Consider the following 18,213-nt stretch of genomic DNA (forward strand, 5'->3'; position numbering starts at 1 on the left):
TTAAAATGTTCAGAAGTAAGCAAATTCTACAATAATGATCAAGTGGCGAAGACAAGACCTGAAGTTGAGAGAAGGACTAATGTGTACAAAATTGGAGCATCTCTAAAAGATTAACCCAAGAATAAACTCATCTTTAGACAAGAGGCAACATAAATAAGATGGGTCACAACCTAGCCCCACAAACACTCCAGCCTACAGACTGCAGGCAACACTTTTCTCCTATTTATTTTGAAATGGAAGACACGATGCTGTTTCGAAGAGTAGGGTGACGTGGGGTTAATAGTATAATAGGCTGAGGGCAATATTTATTCCACAGTGATAGTTTAGAACTGGAGATTCCCAATAAACTTATGGTGCCATGATTAAGCACATGGACTCTAGTTCAAAATAAGAAAAAACACATCAGCTTTAGAGGTATTTTACTCTGCAAGGTACACACCACGGTGTTTTAAAGGGCATAGCCCAGCTCAAGTCACTCAAAAAAAAGCTTTTAGGTTAACAGTTTATTATTTTTTCCTGCGAAGTGCTCAACTGTACTATCCAAGCTAACGCCACTCGTGCCCAGAAGTCAGTTGATCTGCTCCCTGCACGGCCAGATGCAGCAAAACCCAGCAGAGCTCAGTAGGATAATCGTATATGGAAATCACCGACTCACTAGCCTCCAAGTTGATTCTTTACCCAAAGAAGTCTAATCATACTCCTCTGGGTTTCCAGGCACCACCAGTAACATCATAAAACTACCAGACAGGCAGGCAGGCAGGCAGGCAGGCAGGCAGGCAGACAGACAGACAGACAGACAGACAGACACACACACACACACACACACACGCTGTAGTGACCACCATCCGCAGCCCAGATAACGCATTATTTGTCTTTCAATCAAGATAAATGAAACTGAGGGGTCGGTAAATCTTTTTTTCCTCAATATTAAGATGAATATAAGGCTACAGCTAATTAGAAGTCCTAATAGTTTTCCTCTTACATCGTTTTTCTATTAAATTTCTCTCAACATGAGCCAGATAATTATAAAATTAACTAGCAGAAGGCCAAGCAATCAGGACAGCATCATAGACCTGATCTGTTCAATTTTTATCTGGAGAGATCCTGTGTTATAAGAAGATATCCATCTGTAAAATGTTATTTCCACCTATACATCTGAGTTTCAATAACAAATGTAGCAACTATTAGTAGCACTAACTATGGGCCAGGCACCTTCTGTGCCCTTTACATGTATTAACATGTACTCATTCCTCCCCAAAGCCCTAAGAGATAGGACTATATTTTCATACTCATCTTATAGTTGGGAACACAAGCTCAGAAAGATTAACTGAAGCCTGGAGTATGGCAGTGGAAGCTGGCCACAGAGACAAGGCAAAGAGTGCTCCGACTGGGAGAGAATAGCTGTTGTCTGGGTCACAGTGAACGGGAAACCACTGGAAGAGGCATTTACTGAGCACCTAGGACTTAGCCAGATATTAGGGAGATGGTGTCTGCCCAAGGGCAACATTTGTTATAATGAACATAAGAAAGTAAGAGCAAGAACAGTGTGTAATGACACGGTGAGGACTACGAGTGCCATAAAAGGGATGGGTTTGATGACTTAGGTGAATATAAATGTTGCTGACACAGGGGTGATGGGGGAGAAACGTAAAGAAAAGCAAAAGATGAGCTGGAATCAAAGTAGAGATGTTTTCACTGACTACAGGTTAGAGGTTGGATTATTATGCTATAGTGAAATGGTCTAACGATAGAGTCGATATCAATGTGAAGAGAGACCTTACTGATTGCCAGGGACTGTGCTCAATGCTTTTCATACACTTCTCTTCACAAGAACTAGGTAAAGAGGACGTCATCATCTTTATGTTACGTATAAGGAGACTGAGGCAACTTGTCTGAAGTGACACAGTTACTAAGTGGCAGAGCTGAGATTTGAATCCTGGTGTATTAAGCCCAAAGCCTGTGCTCCCATGCACTGGGACACACTGCCTTCATTCTCAGAGCACAGTTTCAAGGAAAAGCAAGGAATTAGAGTGTCTCAGTTAATCTGGTAAAATGTTACTGTGTAATTTTGTGCCAATGTTTTTACATATAGAGCTTTCAGATACCAAAGGTTTAAATTAGGCAAAAAGGGGATAAGTACTATTCCCACTAAATCACGCCATTATAAAATATTTCATATAGTCAGTTGAGGATCAAGAAAAGTGGGCTGTTGTTATTAAATAATATCATTTATACTTTGTTCCAAGATTTTAGCCTTTTGCAGTTGGAATTAAATCTGGCATTTGAGAGGTCTTTTATTTTGGTCAATCCACAACAGAACATCCTCATGTACTACCTCTGATGAAGCCTGAAATTAGTCTCTGGTTTGTTCTTATCAAAAGCAGAGCATTAGAAGAGGGTGAACGTCTACTGAGAAGAAAGTAAGAAGGTGAGAGATTCCAAGGAGGAAAAAAAGAGCTGGTTAATGTTGACCTCAAATGCAAAACTTCAGGAAATAAAGAAAAATGCATGTGAACATGAAGAAAAGTTGCTTCTACAGCCTAAATGTCCATCGACAGAAGAATGGATAAAGAAGGTATGTTCTATCTATCTATCTATCTATTTATCCACACACAATGGAGTACTACTCAGCCATAAAAAGAATGAAATTTTGCCATTTGCAGCAACATGGATGGACCTAGAGATTATCATACTAAGTAAGTCAGAAAGAGAAAGACAAATACCATACGATATCACTTATATGTGGAATCTGAAATATGATACAAATGAACTTATTTACAAAACAGAAACAGACTCACAGACATAGAAAACAAAGGTATGGTTACCAAAGGGGGAAAGGGGTGGGGGAGAGATAAATTAGGACTTTGGGATTAGCATATACAAACTACTATATATAAAACAGATAAACAACAAGGTCCTACTGTATAGCACAGGGAACTATATTCAATATCCTGTAATAAACCATAATGGAAAAGAATGAGAAAAGAATGAATATATATATATATATATATATATGTATAAAAGAATATACATATATATATATATATCTGAATCACTTTGCTGTACACCAGCAACTAACACAACACTGTAAATCAACTATGCTTCAATTAAAAAAAAAAAAGAAAAGTTGCTTCCCAAATCTGTGGTTATGTCTCTGTTGTATTTACATCCTCAGAGCCATTAGAGGGAAATCACCCATGCCAAAGTTGCTATCTCTCAATCTTAAGGAACAAGAGATTAGATAAACAAAAAGGGGAAAACTTAGCCATTTTTGGTTTGAAATTCGAAAGAAACAATCAGCACCCAAGCATCCCTGAACATCCACCACAGGGAGGCGCTGCAGAGGGCCCAGCCCAGTACACTGCTTGCTGGTAGGGTCTTTAGCCTGCAACTCAGTCAAATTGTGTAGTTGTTACTCTTATCTGCCACCATTGATGGAATACTTCCTGCGTATCAGCCATCCAGAGGCAGTGGAGTAAGTGCCAAAAGCCAGAGCCAGTCTGCCTGGTGGTATGACTTCACCTCTCTGTGATTCCCTTTCCTCGTCTCTAAACAGAAATCATAAGCACCTAACTCATAGAGCGTTATGCACAGTAAACTAGATAACATAAGGACTTACAATAGTGCTTGGCATTTAGTAAATGCACAAAGCTATGATTTACTGTTAGGTGCTAATCGCTTTACATGCATGATCCTATGATCTAGGGGCTGTCATGACCCCTATTTTATGGATGTAGAAAATGTGGCTAAGACAACCAAAGAACTTGGCCAAGGTCTACTGTCATCATGAAGTGGCAGGGCCAGGCTGACTCCAAAGCTGGCTTCTTCCACCTTACATGACCTCTCTAGATCTTAAATTGAACATACAGGGTTAGAGAGGGCAGAGAACCATATAATACATTTTAAAGAAGCTCTCCAACCACAACAAAAAAGGGCTGAAAAGAATCGCTTTGGTTTTAAGGGTAAACTTCGGTTACCTGGAAAATTCACACTGATATTCTGGTCACCTTGATGATGCCAGGTAAATAAAAGTGTCACAGAATTTACTTTCCTGACAAGATGCTTAGCTTTGGGGTTGATTGGCTTAAGGACTGTTTAAGAAAATATCCCTGCTTGCTTGTCCCTCTGGCAGGCTGTGGGTACATATAAAATTACCATTAAGATTCTGGAGGGCCTTAAGTCACTTCTGAGGCCAATCTCCATAAAGTTCATTTAACCCTTAGCAGTTCCTTCAACCCTATTCCAGATCCCAAGCAAATCTATCTGAGGGAAGGGAGACCCTATAAAGCACAGTACTTGGGTCAAGTCAGTCGTGCTCAGAGCTCTCTCCAACCCCACGCCCCACAACGGGGCTGTTACCAGGGACTGCTAACCACCCCTGTAGTGAACAGACCTCAATATTCGGAACTCGGTCCCCTTCTTATCTGCCCCCTCAGCCTCTCAGAGGCCAAGTTCAGGCCTCTCTCTGTGCTTGGCGATACCTGTGTCACCTTAGGAAGATAAAGCAAACAGGAAATAAAAGAAGATTATCAAGATTTTTAGTTCCTGACTTAGGACACAACAAATAGATTTTTGTCCAAATCAGACTCTTAGGATGCAAGGAGTGTTGCGGAGATGGGAACATTTTATTTCCTGCCATAAAAAGAAATGTCTTTTCATTTATGACACAGTGAAGTCAATAAAGAAAGGGCTTCATTATAGTCAAAAGACCAATGAATCTCCTTTGGAGATAATCTCTGTATAAATAAAATATGCCAACAAGGTTGGTTTAATCCCAAGGGTTTTAAACTGCATGTTTAAAACCCCTTTATGTGCTGGCACCCTGCTGAAGCCAGTGACCTTCAAATTATTAAGATGTATTTTAACTGCGGGAAAGGCATGAATCATTTCTGGATTTCTAAGCTACTGGTTAGCAGCAACATTTTGTTTTGTAATGCTCTTATTAGAAAGTTAGATTTTCTAATATCCAGAAAAAAAAACATGTATAAGGACATTTGTGTTTGACAACATGCACATTTGGAAAAGCCCTTTCAACACGCTCTATGAATGGGCTAATTTCATGACCTGAGTTCTGGCTTTAAAAAGCTATATATAACGAAAATCTAAAAGAATAAGTGGCGTAATACAGTGAATATAATTTGTAGATGACATATTGTATGTAAGGCTTCATTAATAACTACAGCAAAAATCTTATTCAAGCTTATTGTTTCAAAAGAATATCCCAAAGTGGGAAACACTAGTATTTTGTAAAATACTTGTAGATGCTAAGAATAATATGGACCTTAAAGGACAGAAATTTGTGACTACTTCAATATCTCAGAAGACGGAACGCTAGAAGGGGGCTGATAGCTAGGTTATTACATTCAATTACTCTTTATTCTCCCACAGTAACCATGGGAAACCAGTAAGCATGGAACATTTGATTTTGAAAACCCATTAGTGAAAAATACTGAAGTCAAAGCCTGAAGTCTCTCCTTTCACTCTCCTGAAGAAGTCACAATTTAACTTAACTGGAAGAAAAACCCCCACTTTTCTCATGCATCATACATAGAGCAGGTACCACAATTTAAACATTTCCTAATAAAAGAATTGATGTCACCTCTCTAGTGATTGGAACTTAACCTCAAAAGCACCTCTTTCCTGTTGGATAATAATACTTTTGCGTGTGGAGTTCCTTCTCATGTGGTGGGATAACTAACCTTAGCCACCACACTGGCTTTACAATTTCCACATTTTACAGAGATGTAGGTGAGACCAGGAAAAAAAAATGTCTTCATTCTCACACCACTGTCTTTGCCAGTTAAACCCTGAAGGTTCAAAATTCCTAAGCTTCAGTTAGAGTTAGTAAAACTGATAACTCAAAATTCCTCAAAAATTCCTACAGACTGCTGTCCCCAAGAGATGAGTACTGAAAGGTTAGCAAAAGGTTAGCAAAGGTTAGCAAAGCTTTCCTTAACGTTTCATTTATTTTATAATACTTTTTAAAAGTCACTGTAACTCACTGACTTCACTTATGCTTTGGGATTTCAAGACCAGGGTTGTTTATTTGTGAATTTAAACCTCAGCAGAATCATCCAAAAGTTGGTGATTTAGTGTCTAAATTTATTCAGCATTCAACATGTTTGTGAGTTGCTCCTCAAGGCATTTAAATCACACAGACCTACTTTTGCATAGGGAATGGAGATATTGGTGGTGGGGTGGGGGAGGAGTCTTTTTCTTAGGAAAGAAGAGACTAAATGACTAGAAAACAAAGGTAAGAGGAGAGAGGTTTTTTTTTTTTTTTTTTTTGCTATGGAGGAAACTTCAACAGAAGAATGATGAAACTCTCTCATGGAGGATGAAAGAGAATTTAATGGAAAAGCAAGTGGTCAGTGCTAGTGAAAGAAGAAGAAAATGATAAAGAACAACTCAGAAAAAATTTAAGAGAACAGTCACACGTATTTGAAAATGTCTTGATTTAATGAAGCAAAATTCAAATGAGGAGCCTGAAGTCTTGAGATATCAGGACTGTCAGAGCAGCATGCCAAGAGGGGGCAGAGACATTTCTAAGCATCTGGACTTTGAAGTCACACAAAGATTCCAATGCTAGCTCCACCATTTGTCCACGTAACCTCAGGGAAATTAAATGATGTCTCTGAGCCTCAGTTTCTTCATCTGTGAAATGGGGATACTGATTGCACCTGTTTCCCTAAGGTTGTAGTGAAAAATAAAGCACGTAGTTTAAATCAATAAACGTTCAATGAGTATTAGATGACGATGATGATGTTTTCTGAAAAAGGTTAAGTGTAAAATAAGTTCTAGGATCAGAGTATATTACACATTTTACAATGATGACCTAGGAACTCTATTTTGCAACAGTTCAGTACCTGAATTTTCAGTCTCACCCTGTTGCCCACATTTTAAATCTATATAATGGTTCAGTTTACTGGTCGTTGTCTGGAAATATCTTTTTAAAAAAATCAGTCATAGCAAATGAGGGGTTCAAGTGATAAGTTGATACCTCTAGGGCTCAGTAGTCTTTCTTATTAGGTTTTGAACAAAGATAAAATATAAGTGAGATCCAGTGGGCAGAAAAAGTATTCCATATAAGCTCTATAAATATCCTACTATTTTTTTTTTTTTTTTTTTTTCTTTTTTTTTGCGGTATGCGGGCCTCTCACTGTTGTGGCCTCTCCCGCCGCGGAGCACAGGCTCCGGATGCGCAGGCCCAGCGGCCACGGCTCACGGGCCCAGCCGCTCCGCGGCATATGGGATCCTCCCAGACCGGGGCACGAACCCGTATCCCCTGCATCGGCAGGCGGACTCTCAACCACTGCGCCACCAGGGAGGCCCTATCCTACTATTTTTAAGACACAAAAACAATTAGATAATTCTTAAGGTAAATCATTTTAAATGATCCCAAGGAGGTCTCCAAGGAAGAAAAATTGTGCTGAAACCTTTAATAGAGTGAAAAAAACGTGTGATTTTGAAAAAAAATCGTGTTTTCCTTCTACTGATTTTTCGTATGCAAGACATAGTTGCACTGTAATAACTGGAAGAAACCTTAAGAATAAATACAATCATGGATTGTTAAAGTAAAATTCCAAACTACTTTACAAATTTAACTATTAAATAGGACTATGTACTTTTGTTTAAGAAAAATAAGAGACTGTGATCAAGTTGAAAGATTTTTAAAGAAAGGTCATGTAGGGTAACTTCTTCCCAGTTAAGGGTGAAATAAGTTTTCTGTCTAGGCATGCCCCTAGTGAAGGCTATTGCTGTCTATAAAAACCTGAGAAAACAGTGAAAGAGCAGTCTCACTTTTGGTTTCGGCAGGTAAGTCCTTTCACGCCACACTGCGTTACAGCATTTAAAGTAACTCATTTTCACAAACGTGTTACAACTCATCAAGGATGCACCTACTTAATGCCAAGGGAGGCCCAACTGGATACAATGGTTTTCTCAGTCATTGGAGAATCTGAAGACATTTTTCCTTCCATGTACTTCTACCACCAGTGAGTAAGAATCAGGAGAAACTCACATTGAAAGAAATGTCTTTGGGTTGTGAGTACTTAATAACTTGGTGATTAAACAGCCTGCCGGGAAATGAAGCAGAGAACATTCAAAAGCATTTCTGGTCCAAGACAGCTACTCAGAGGTGTGGCAAGGCAGACACGATTGACGGCATTTTCTGAGGATTCCGGGGAACTGACGTCCTGAAGTCCAAGCCCAAGAGCATGGCGAGGTCGGCTGCACCCAGTAGATCTGGACAGTGTTTGGGACAGTCTTAACCTGGGGACCGTGCAAATGCTTGCTCTCCATAGCTGCCGGGTTGAGCGATATCATGATTTGGGAAGGAAAGCTTCCACAGCTGACACTTCTGGCTTCCTTTAAGCTTTCCCAAGTGTTTTGACACATACCATCTTATTTGATCTTTTTTTAAAAATTAATTAATTAATTTATTTTGGCTGCGCTGGGTCTTCGTTGCTGCATGTGGGCTTCTCATTGCGGTGGTTTCTCTTGTTGCGGAGCATGGGCTCTAGGCGCGCGGGCTTCAGCAGTTGTGGCACGTGGGCTCAGTAGCTGGGGCTCACAGGCTCTAGAGCACAGGCTCAGTAGTTGTGGTGCACGGGCTTAGTTGCTCCGCCGCCTGCGCGATCTTCCCAGACCAGGGCTCGAACCCATGTCCCCTGCATTGGCAGACGGATTCTTAACCACTGCGCCACCAGGGAAGCCCCTTATTTGATCTTTAACACCGCGTCGTTTACAAGTAGGGCAGACATCCTGCTCACTTTGCAGATTCTGGAAACTAAGGCTCAGAGAGGTCAAGGCATTGACCAAAGGTTTCATGGCGGAGGCAGGGCAAAATCCTTGGTGTCCTGATTCCCCATCCAGGGGGAAAAGAAACTAAAAACTGAAAGACAGCCCAAGAAGTATCTCACCATTTAACCTTTTAAAATGGATTTCAATTGCCCAGCTACCCAACAGCTGTGTTTGTCAGTGGAATCAATTCAGAGGAGAGAGTCTCCCAGGCATTTTCCAGAGGGCAACAGATACTCTAGGTGATGCAAGAGGAAAATGATTATGCACAGCTGCTGTGCAAATCTGGCAGATTCAACAAAACTTATTCCCTGAGGATGGTGGGCTGATTCCTGTCTGCCACCTCTCAAAGGCAAGAGCACAACCTCCTCCACCAACAATAAAGGTCAAGGGTCAGTAGAGAAGAATGAACGTAACACAAAACCTATCCCATCTGTATGGGAATCATTCAGCGGCCACAAAACGATCCAGTAGGGTACTTACCCAGACACTTTTCTGCTATCGCTCTCTTTTCTGTGTGGCAAGCTTTAGTGAGAGAAGCTGACCAGAATGGAGAGGACATGGCCAATTCCAGCAATATGTAATGACTTAACACACAAAGACATAATGGGCCAAGTAAGTCCCCAACCGTAACTGCACCGGGAGAAGATGAGCAAACAGCAGCAGCATCCCTTCTGGGGACTCAGAGAAGGACTGCACCTCTGAGCTTCACAGCTGTGATGTTTTAAGAACCCTAAGGAAGATACGCCGATATTTATCATTCATTCATTCTTTCGTTCATTCAGAGAGTTTGAGAATGCCTACTACATGCCAGGTATTATTCTAGCACTAAGGAGACATCCACCTGACATTAGGAAGCTCTCATTGTAGTGGGCGGGGGGGAGACCATAAACAAACAAGTAAAATATATGGTATATTAGATGATGAAGAAAACCATTCTGGAGAATGAGGCAGACAAGTGGGCTGTGCGGGTATGTGGGAGGTGGCACTTAATAAAAGTAGTGCCTCTGCTTACAAAAGAATAACGTCAAGAGGATGAATGTATAAGATATCTGAAGAGAGGTATTTACAAGTACAAAATGCAAGCCAGAGGAAGAGAGTTCAATCCTGGCAAAATGGAAGGGGACGCAAAATAAAAATAGTGGGAGACATCTTCAAATCCCTCATGCCATCTAACACAGCAAACCTGCTGCTGAACTTCTAACGTCTACGGCATTTGTTAGGAATTACTAGTGTCCTCCACCAGTCCCTATATCCCAAACAGTAACTGAGTGTTCCCTGTTTGTACCAAGGACAAACGAAACAGACACCAGATCAAGAACGTCTCCCTAGATCTCTACACAAACAGCCTAAGCACCCAAACTTCCAACACTAAGGTAATCAATATTTTCAGAGTAAGGAATCTTAGTAGAAATCTTAAAAAAAAAAAAAAAACCACCCAGTATTTCAAATTGTGATTCTTTTTAAAAAAAGCAAGCACAAATTACCTATCAGAACGAAATAAAGTCCAAGTAGATTGCAAATACATTAAGTACGTTTTCCCCTTTTTTCTACTGTTTCTTCCCTCCCCTCTTGTGAATCTACACTATATGAACTCATAGTTATTTGTTCCCCTGAAAGATGATTTCATTACAGGGCAGATATGTAAAGGAGTATGGATTTCATTAAATTACCCTTAGTTAAGGCTCTCGTAGACTGGGCAAGCTTGAAAAGGTTATAAAAATAATATTTTGTCATGGCTGTCACATAACACTGGGGACAAAAGAGGAAAACAATGAGCCCACTGGAAACAGGAGTCGTGTCTTACTTACCCGGAATAGGAATGATAGGGATACTTTCATTGGGTACCACCCGAGGTGAACTGCTATCTTCCACATAGAAATGAGCTGTCTGAAAACATTTTCTGTACAGGAAACAGAAAAACATGCAAACAGTGAGAGAAGAGAAATACACTTTGTCTGAGTTCACCATCTTTCAATTCTTTCAGATTCTCCCAGCTTTAGATTTCACCCAGCACTGAGTGCAGACCCATGGGAAAGTAACAAGATACAAGAAGGACAATATCCAGCCAGTTGGAAGAGCCCCAAACAGCTGAAGAATATCCACTTTTTATTACACCATACCCATCCTCAGAGTTAAAAGGGAAAAACTTAGTAATGAACCACTCAGAAACATGAAAAGTTGGCACGGACTGTGTAAACCTGCTGTACAAACTGCGAGTCTTAGCCCACAGTATTCCCAAATTCAACCTGTTCCAGAGGAAGAATTTGCTATTCTAAACCCCTAGCACCGAGTTTAAAGCACACCTCAGACCCTCCCAAACGCAGTCATCAAACAGCCCAAGCACACAATAGCAGCACATTGTTAGCGCTCAGCGAAGGCCCTCGGAGCCCCAGACGGCTCTTGAAGGGGGTCAGAGGGCTTCCAGGGGGCAGGCGCTCAAAATCCCAGGCCCTGGCCAGACAGCATGGGAAACAAGGAGCCGAAGGCTTCAAGTGTCAGCTGCTTGTTGGGGCTTCTGTTTTGTTTTTACCTGGACTTGAGACAAAGCAGGGAGCAAACACTGGTCATCACAGGACAGGCAGTGAAAAGAAAAGCCATCGGCAGCTCACTCAGCTTCTGCTTAGTGCTGCCGGCCGGCAGGCCCTCGGCTTTCCTACAGCCACGTCACTGCTCATTGCGGCCCTAATGAGCTGCCGGAAGCACAGGCTGAATATTTAATGAGGCTGCTCAGCGTGAATGGCTATTGTGACCAGAGAAGGGTCCCTGTTCATCTGGCAGAGGGGCTTCACAATAGCTGGCCCCACTGCTGGGTCTTTGAGCCAAGCAGGCGGCATCCTTCTGGTGCTCGGTGTCCCTGGGACCCATTCCACTCCTCCGGCATCTCTCACCAAGCCCCCATTTACACCCATTGTAGCTTTGCTTTTTCGGGGGGCGTATTCCCACCACTGGATTTAAGTCAACTTTTCTTCGGAACTGTCATTGCTCATCTAATCAGAAGTACCCGGGGATGATTCTGTTGGGTGTACCATGTTGCTATGAAGCCAAAGAAAACGGGGTTGGGGGGTGGATCTGAAAAATCACTCTAGAAAGCACAGGAGATCTTGGTGGAAGCGAGGGGGCCTCCAAGTCCTGCGGATTATTCCCCCGCAGCTTTACATGGAGCGATCAGAACCACGCACAATCAGAAGCAATCGCGTGTCACACTGTGAAGTGTGTTCCTTTAAGCAGTGCCTAGTTTCGGATGGAAAGCAGCTCTACCCACTGTACACCCGGGCATGGCTCTAGAAGCGGTCTGGATAGCTGCTCCCTACCATTAGGGGGTCCTGAACATAAATCACTCCCACTCCGGGCACATCTCACGGGACTGCTCTCGTGGTGCTCTGAACAATGATTTTTTTTTCTATGAACTGCCTGGCATTTGTAGGATAAATAATAGAACACATTTTCATCACTCACTGTCTAGCTGCCTATACCTAAATTTGGAAGGAACCGTCAGTCTGACTTACGCTACATGGACATGCAACCTACAAAGTATTTTAGGGCTGTGGTAGTAATGGAATCTTCTACTGAATGTGAAATGATGCAAATCCATGTGGAAAGAAACCATGATTTTGTTGTTTGAGAAACAGAAAGAAGCTATTACCTAAGCTCGTCAGCAAGTTTTCTCCTCTTGGATTCTTCCCCCTACGCCCCTGCCCCCAATTTGTACAGATTTCCAGAATATAACACTAGAGTTAAAACACATAGGATACGGACTTCACAAACTAGCTAGAACCCTAACCACCCAGCGTCATAGCTAAGGAAAATCTACTTTTGTTAAGATACTGACCACTGAAGTACTTAGTGCTATATGACGCTGAAACAAATGGCACACAATTTACCGGCTCAGACTTGAACTAAGCGAAGAAGGAAAACAGCGCGAAAAAAGACACCCCACAACAACAACAAAGAAATAACTATTCTAAGACCACAATTACTCTACCTGTTAAATTTCTAAGATATAAAGCATTAGTAAAAAGAATCAGTACCGGCCAAGTGACTGTTAGCGTCAAGTGACTTGGAAAGGATAAATGACATGGTAGGTTCTTTTTCTGGCAGAAGACAGGCAGACAGTTCACCCAGACTCTCAGTTCCATGTGAGGCGAGAGGCTCCTCGTTCTCTTTGAAAAAAGCAGTGTGTACCGAAGCACATCACACGCTAGTGCCCCATGTGTGGCTGTTTATAATGGGTTTCCCTGGAGCAAAAGAACTCGGTGATTGCCAGAAAGGAGCACAGCACTGGGATGAAGGTCAGAAACCCGGAGACACAGCTCCCCACATCTGCACCTTGATGCAGGTCCTGTGGGCCTTCCTCCCACCCACGGACTCGGGTGGGCACCCAGCTACAGAACTTGGGGGCAAATGTCTTCCCTTAGAATAAAGGTTTCAGTGGACCCACTGAACGTTTATTCAGCACCCACTGCACAGCAAGGAGCATGCATATAACGCATTCTTATGGCTGGAAGCCTTAAAAACACCTCAAGCCTGGCTAAACATTTGAGTAATTTAGAAAGGATTGTGTGCGCACGTAATTCACAATCTCTGCAGAAAAATTAGGAAATAAATACAAATGAACAAAAAGGAAAAACAATCAATTAAAGTTACCCTCATCCTTCTCTTAGTAATCTTCACTATTAATATTTTGGGGTATATCCTTCCACACTTTTCCTCACTTATTGACTGTTCCTTGATCATTGACAGTGAGGGGCTGGGAGCCCCTCAACTAAACAAGACGGATGAGGTCCCTGCCCTCATGGCAGTTTATAGTCTCTTGGGGAAATCAACAACAAACAAGTAAACAAATAATTTCAAATAGTCAAGAGCTATGAAGAAAATAAAACAGGATGAGGTGGTGCTAACTGATGCGGGGAGGTGAAGGAAGGGACCTCACCAGGAGGTGGCATCGGAGCTGACAGCTGACTGGGGAGGACCAGTCGTAGGAGGGTATAGGGGAAGACCATTCTAGGCAGATCCAGGAGCTGGTTAAAAGAGCCTTGGAACAGAGTAAGCTCATCCACTGCAGGAACTGAAAGGAAGCCAGACTTAAGAGCAGGGAAAGAAGTGGACCCAGAGAGGTGGGCAAGAGCCAGGTCGTGCCGGTCGAAGGCCACAAGCTTCACTGGCATGTGAGCGATGGAAAGCCAACGGAGGGCTTTAATCCACGGACTGGAACGGTCTGACTCATCTCCTTTGAAGCGCTCACTCTGGCTGCTAGGTGATGAACAGAGTACAGAGCAGCAAGAACGGAGCAAGGAGATCCATCAGGGGCTACTGATGTAATCTCACCCAAATACAGACAGGCAGGTCAAAATGAGGTCATATTTATATGTATCTCCTTGATAACAAGTATGAAGTGACATCTCACATTAATGTCTCTTCCACTTCATGGATGCACTACATTGTTAGATATCTAACTTATTATTTCTTGAATAACTATTGACTGGGGGTCTACTTTGGGCGAGGGACTGACTACGGTGCTCAGCTGTGGTCACCTTTTCACTACCAGTGACCACACGGAGATGAACACTCTGGGGGTACACATTCTACACTGAGTTTAAAATCTAAGAAAAGGGGCTGGTTCAGAGTCATTATCACATGACATTTTATTGAACTTGCTCATCTCAGAGAAATCTTAGGAGAGGGTTTTCTTTGTTTTGTTTTGGGTTTTTTTTGCCTTCAGCAGTATCCAGGAATAAAAATGTAAAGGCAGTGATTTTGGAGAAGAGGAAAAGAAAATGGAAGTTTTAATGTCTCTAAATGTCTCAACTGTGAAGTGTTCGAAGAGGCAGTCTTGTCTCTAATTCTGAGCTCAGGAAAATGGAGATAAAATTTCTGAAAATGCCCGACTGTGTCACCGAGCATGCAATTTCAAAGTTCTATCTAGGTCCAGTTCACTTCCAAATAGCTGACTCTAAAACCCCTCATTGAATGAAAAAGATTCTAGGATCATCAAGAGTCATTTTCTAAAATTATTTCTTCACAGTGAGTATTTGTTTATGCCAGTACCTTAAAAAGGGAAAACTATAAAGTAGATCATGTTTGGAATAAAAAAATACATTTTCAAGTTTCACTACAAATTACAGTCCGATGGGTTCCCACCATAAATTCTGTTTTCACCGCTAGCCGCCTTCTTTCTTTCTTTCCTTTTTCTCTGCCCACCCCTACCCCTATATATGTGCTTTAAGCAGCTGAGAACAGATCTTTTTATTTTCTTCATTGACCCTGACTGGCTTAGTAATGATCCAAATTAGTTATCTTTTACTTTGCCTCATCTACCTTTGAGCATGTGTTTTCCTGATACTCTGAGTTTCCCAATTTAGGAATTTAAGTCCACCTTAGTTTTGGAGGGTCCTGAAGTCAGTCAGCTCCCCCCACCAACCCATGCACGCACACACGCGCACCCCACTGAAGTTTCAATTACGCACTGGTTATCACCCAGTGGCACGTATCTCTTTGGTTTGGGAAGCTTTTAAAATAGAGAAAAACGGTTTCTGAGAGTCTCCAGCACTCTAGGAAAGCCCTAACAAAATAAAAAAATCTTGAATGGCAGGCACCTTAAAAATGCCCAGAGAAGACTCTAGATTTTAAAGGGTCCCCTATGAGATAGGAAACAGTATTAAGAATTCAAGGATGGGGACGTCCCTGGTGATCCAGTGGTTAAAACCCTGCGCTCCCAAGGCAGGGGGATGGGTTTGATCCCTGGTCAGGGAACTAAGATCCCTCATGCCGCACGGCGCAGCCAAAAAAAAAAAAAAAAAAAGAATTCAAGGACATTAACATGCTCATCTCAAACACAGAAAGAAAAACTGTATTGCATATACTTGAATAAAAACATGAAAGTTCTTCTGCTTTGTTTCTGTTATAAGTTTCTCAGAAACAGGAAGGAATTCTCCAAGTTGGAGCCAAGTGTTCTGCCACTGTATGGAACAGAAGTCTCAGAGCACAGAAGAAACTCAGATTTCTCAAATGAAAGTTTTTCCTCCTAAAGCTACCTTTTAAGCCACCTTTGTGGCTTTATGGCTCTACTTGTCTGCCAGCAAAATAAATTTTAGTTTCTATGAAGGAATTGAAGTTGTCGATACTAACTTTACTATCAAGCAGTTCATGATGTTCTGATGTCCTGAATTCCAGGTGTCCTGCCACTTGAACAAATTTGAAAACCACCGAGTTAGATGGCTTTCTAAACTCCCCCTCCCCGGCCCATGAAGCAAGTACCACGATAGAGTTCCATCACATGTTCACTGAACGCTCCCAGATGGATGCAAGAAAAAGACATCCCAGTTTGCAGGAGATACTTTTCCTCTATTCAGCTGGAGGGGAATCTGGGCCAGAACGAAAATGAAATGGGAGATGTGAGTCTCTGGGTCCCACTTCTCCTATGCCTCTCACAGACTAAGCATCTCTCACCTCGAATGAGAGTCTACCGTTTAACGGTATGCATGTTTCAAATGACACAGCCCCGGAACACAGGCCAAATGCTTCTGGTTCTTGACCAAAGATGGTCAACTATGTGTATCTCACAGGAAGTTCTAAGTAGCAAAATGGAAACAAGCTTTCTATATTACTCTCCATTCCTTCATCCCTTTTTAGAAAACCAACATGGGCTCATGGTTTAAGATTTCTAAGAAAGGCTCGACTAGAAGTGAAAAGGATAATGTACTATATCCTCTCCAGTAGCTGATCAGAAGTGGATCCTGGCTAGCAGCTCCCTGGTCTCAAGACCACACCCCTCTACCTGTGGTCCAGACCCATCCAGTGTCTGAAGGCCTCGTGGCAGGAATGGGCACGTATGCATCAGCCTGGCTTCTAAAAACCCACAGACACTTAAAGCTTACAGTCATGAACAATGGGTCTCGAACTGAAATTTCTAAAAATAACTTTTCATTCTTTTAAATAAGGCATACATTTTGAAGAAAGACTTTTTCAAAAATCAAAAATTCTACTCTTGGGCTTCCCTGGTGGTGCAGTGGTTGAGAGTCCACCTGCCGATGTAGGGGACACGGGTTCGGGCCCCGGTCTGGGAAGATCCCACATGCCGCGGAGCGGCTGGGCCCGTGAGCCATGGCCGCAGAGCCTGCGCGTCCGGAGCCTGTGCCACAATGGGAGAGGCCACAATAGTGAGAGGCCCGCCTACCGCACAAAAAAAAAAAAAAAAAAAAAAAAAAATTCTACTCTTGAGAAAGCACAGCCCATGTCAAAGTACATCTTCTAGTCAGGATGCAGTAGATACCAACTGAGATCAGTAAGCCATCAATGCCAATTCCCAGAGCTCCCCACCGAAACACACATGCTGCCAGCACAGGACAGGCTCGTGTGTTTAATTGGCTCTCTTGACGAATGAAATACACACACACACACACACACACACAGCTACTCTGGCAGTGCTTTATAACTTAATACATAGACTCAAGTTACAGAGGCTTCCTATTCAAACAAACTGCAGCAAACTACAAAGATAAGCAGGAACCCTCTAGATTCTCCCTTCCTTGCCTGTCATTTCTTTCCAGGAATCTGACACATCTTAAGGCAGAACACCCAGTGAGAGCAAACTTCTGCAGAAAGGCTTTCCTTTCTGCTGCTCCTGTTTTCCCAGGTACCTGCTTAGATAACCTCTGATGTGTCCCAACAATTTTCTTACTTAGACCTCTTCCTGCCCCTCGAACAGGAAGCTGGGAATAATTTAGGTGACTGATACTTTTCAAAAGCTAAGTGCCGACCTCCAGTCCAGGAAGACTGAATATTGGAAATGTGTGGAGTTCCACTCCGTACGGCTCCTCCGAAGGCAGAAATCCAGACCCGCTTACAGGAGAGGGGGTTTCTGAGGTCTCTAGAAATCTGGGTCAAAATGGGCATCCCTTTGGCAAGCTTGAGATGTCACCCTGTTGTCATCCAGGGTCCTCGGCTTATAGTAACACTGCCCTTAGCATCAGTATGACTGATGGGGCCGGGGCGAGAGCAGGATCACAACATGATTTCTAGACTCCTATGAAAAACCCAGATTACAAAATAACCAAATATTGATATATAGGGATTAGGAACCAAGTCACTGTCTTCAAATTGAGCTCAATGGTTTTATAATCACATCAGAGTGACAAGGAGTTTGTCAGTGGCGTGCAGCTCAAAATGCTAATTGCAGGCTAGAACGGGCCATTGGCTGAGCTGCTGTTGAATATTAATTAAGTAATCGTAACTGATTTGTATACTGCCCTCATCTAAATTTACGGCAGCACGCCCGCTAATAATCCCGTTCATTCTCACGCGGTGGAGTACAGAAATCACGTTAGTATTTACTTTTGTAAATGGAGCTGTTGTAGTAAACCGTGTATGAATAAGAGCCATTTATAAATAGAAAGTGGTAACACGTTCGCATGC

The 18,213-nt window shown here is 42.3% G+C and overlaps 1 protein-coding gene across 4 annotated transcripts in view; it reads right to left on the bottom strand.

The window, feature by feature from the left end:
* The window catches only part of PTPRG (protein tyrosine phosphatase receptor type G), a 749,834-nt gene that overhangs the window by 48,911 nt on the left and 682,710 nt on the right, over positions 1-18,213 (bottom strand). For all 4 annotated transcript variants that reach the window (XM_081245085.1, XM_081245083.1, XM_081245084.1 and 1 more), the window contains one exon: positions 10,611-10,702. In XM_081245085.1, the coding sequence (XP_081101211.1) occupies positions 10,611-10,702 (92 nt within the window). The remainder of the gene's footprint in view (positions 1-10,610; positions 10,703-18,213) is intronic.

This window comes from Mesoplodon bidens (genome assembly GCF_964165515.1).
Source record: "Mesoplodon bidens genome assembly, chromosome: 10".
Taxonomy (NCBI): Eukaryota; Metazoa; Chordata; class Mammalia; order Artiodactyla; family Ziphiidae; genus Mesoplodon; species Mesoplodon bidens.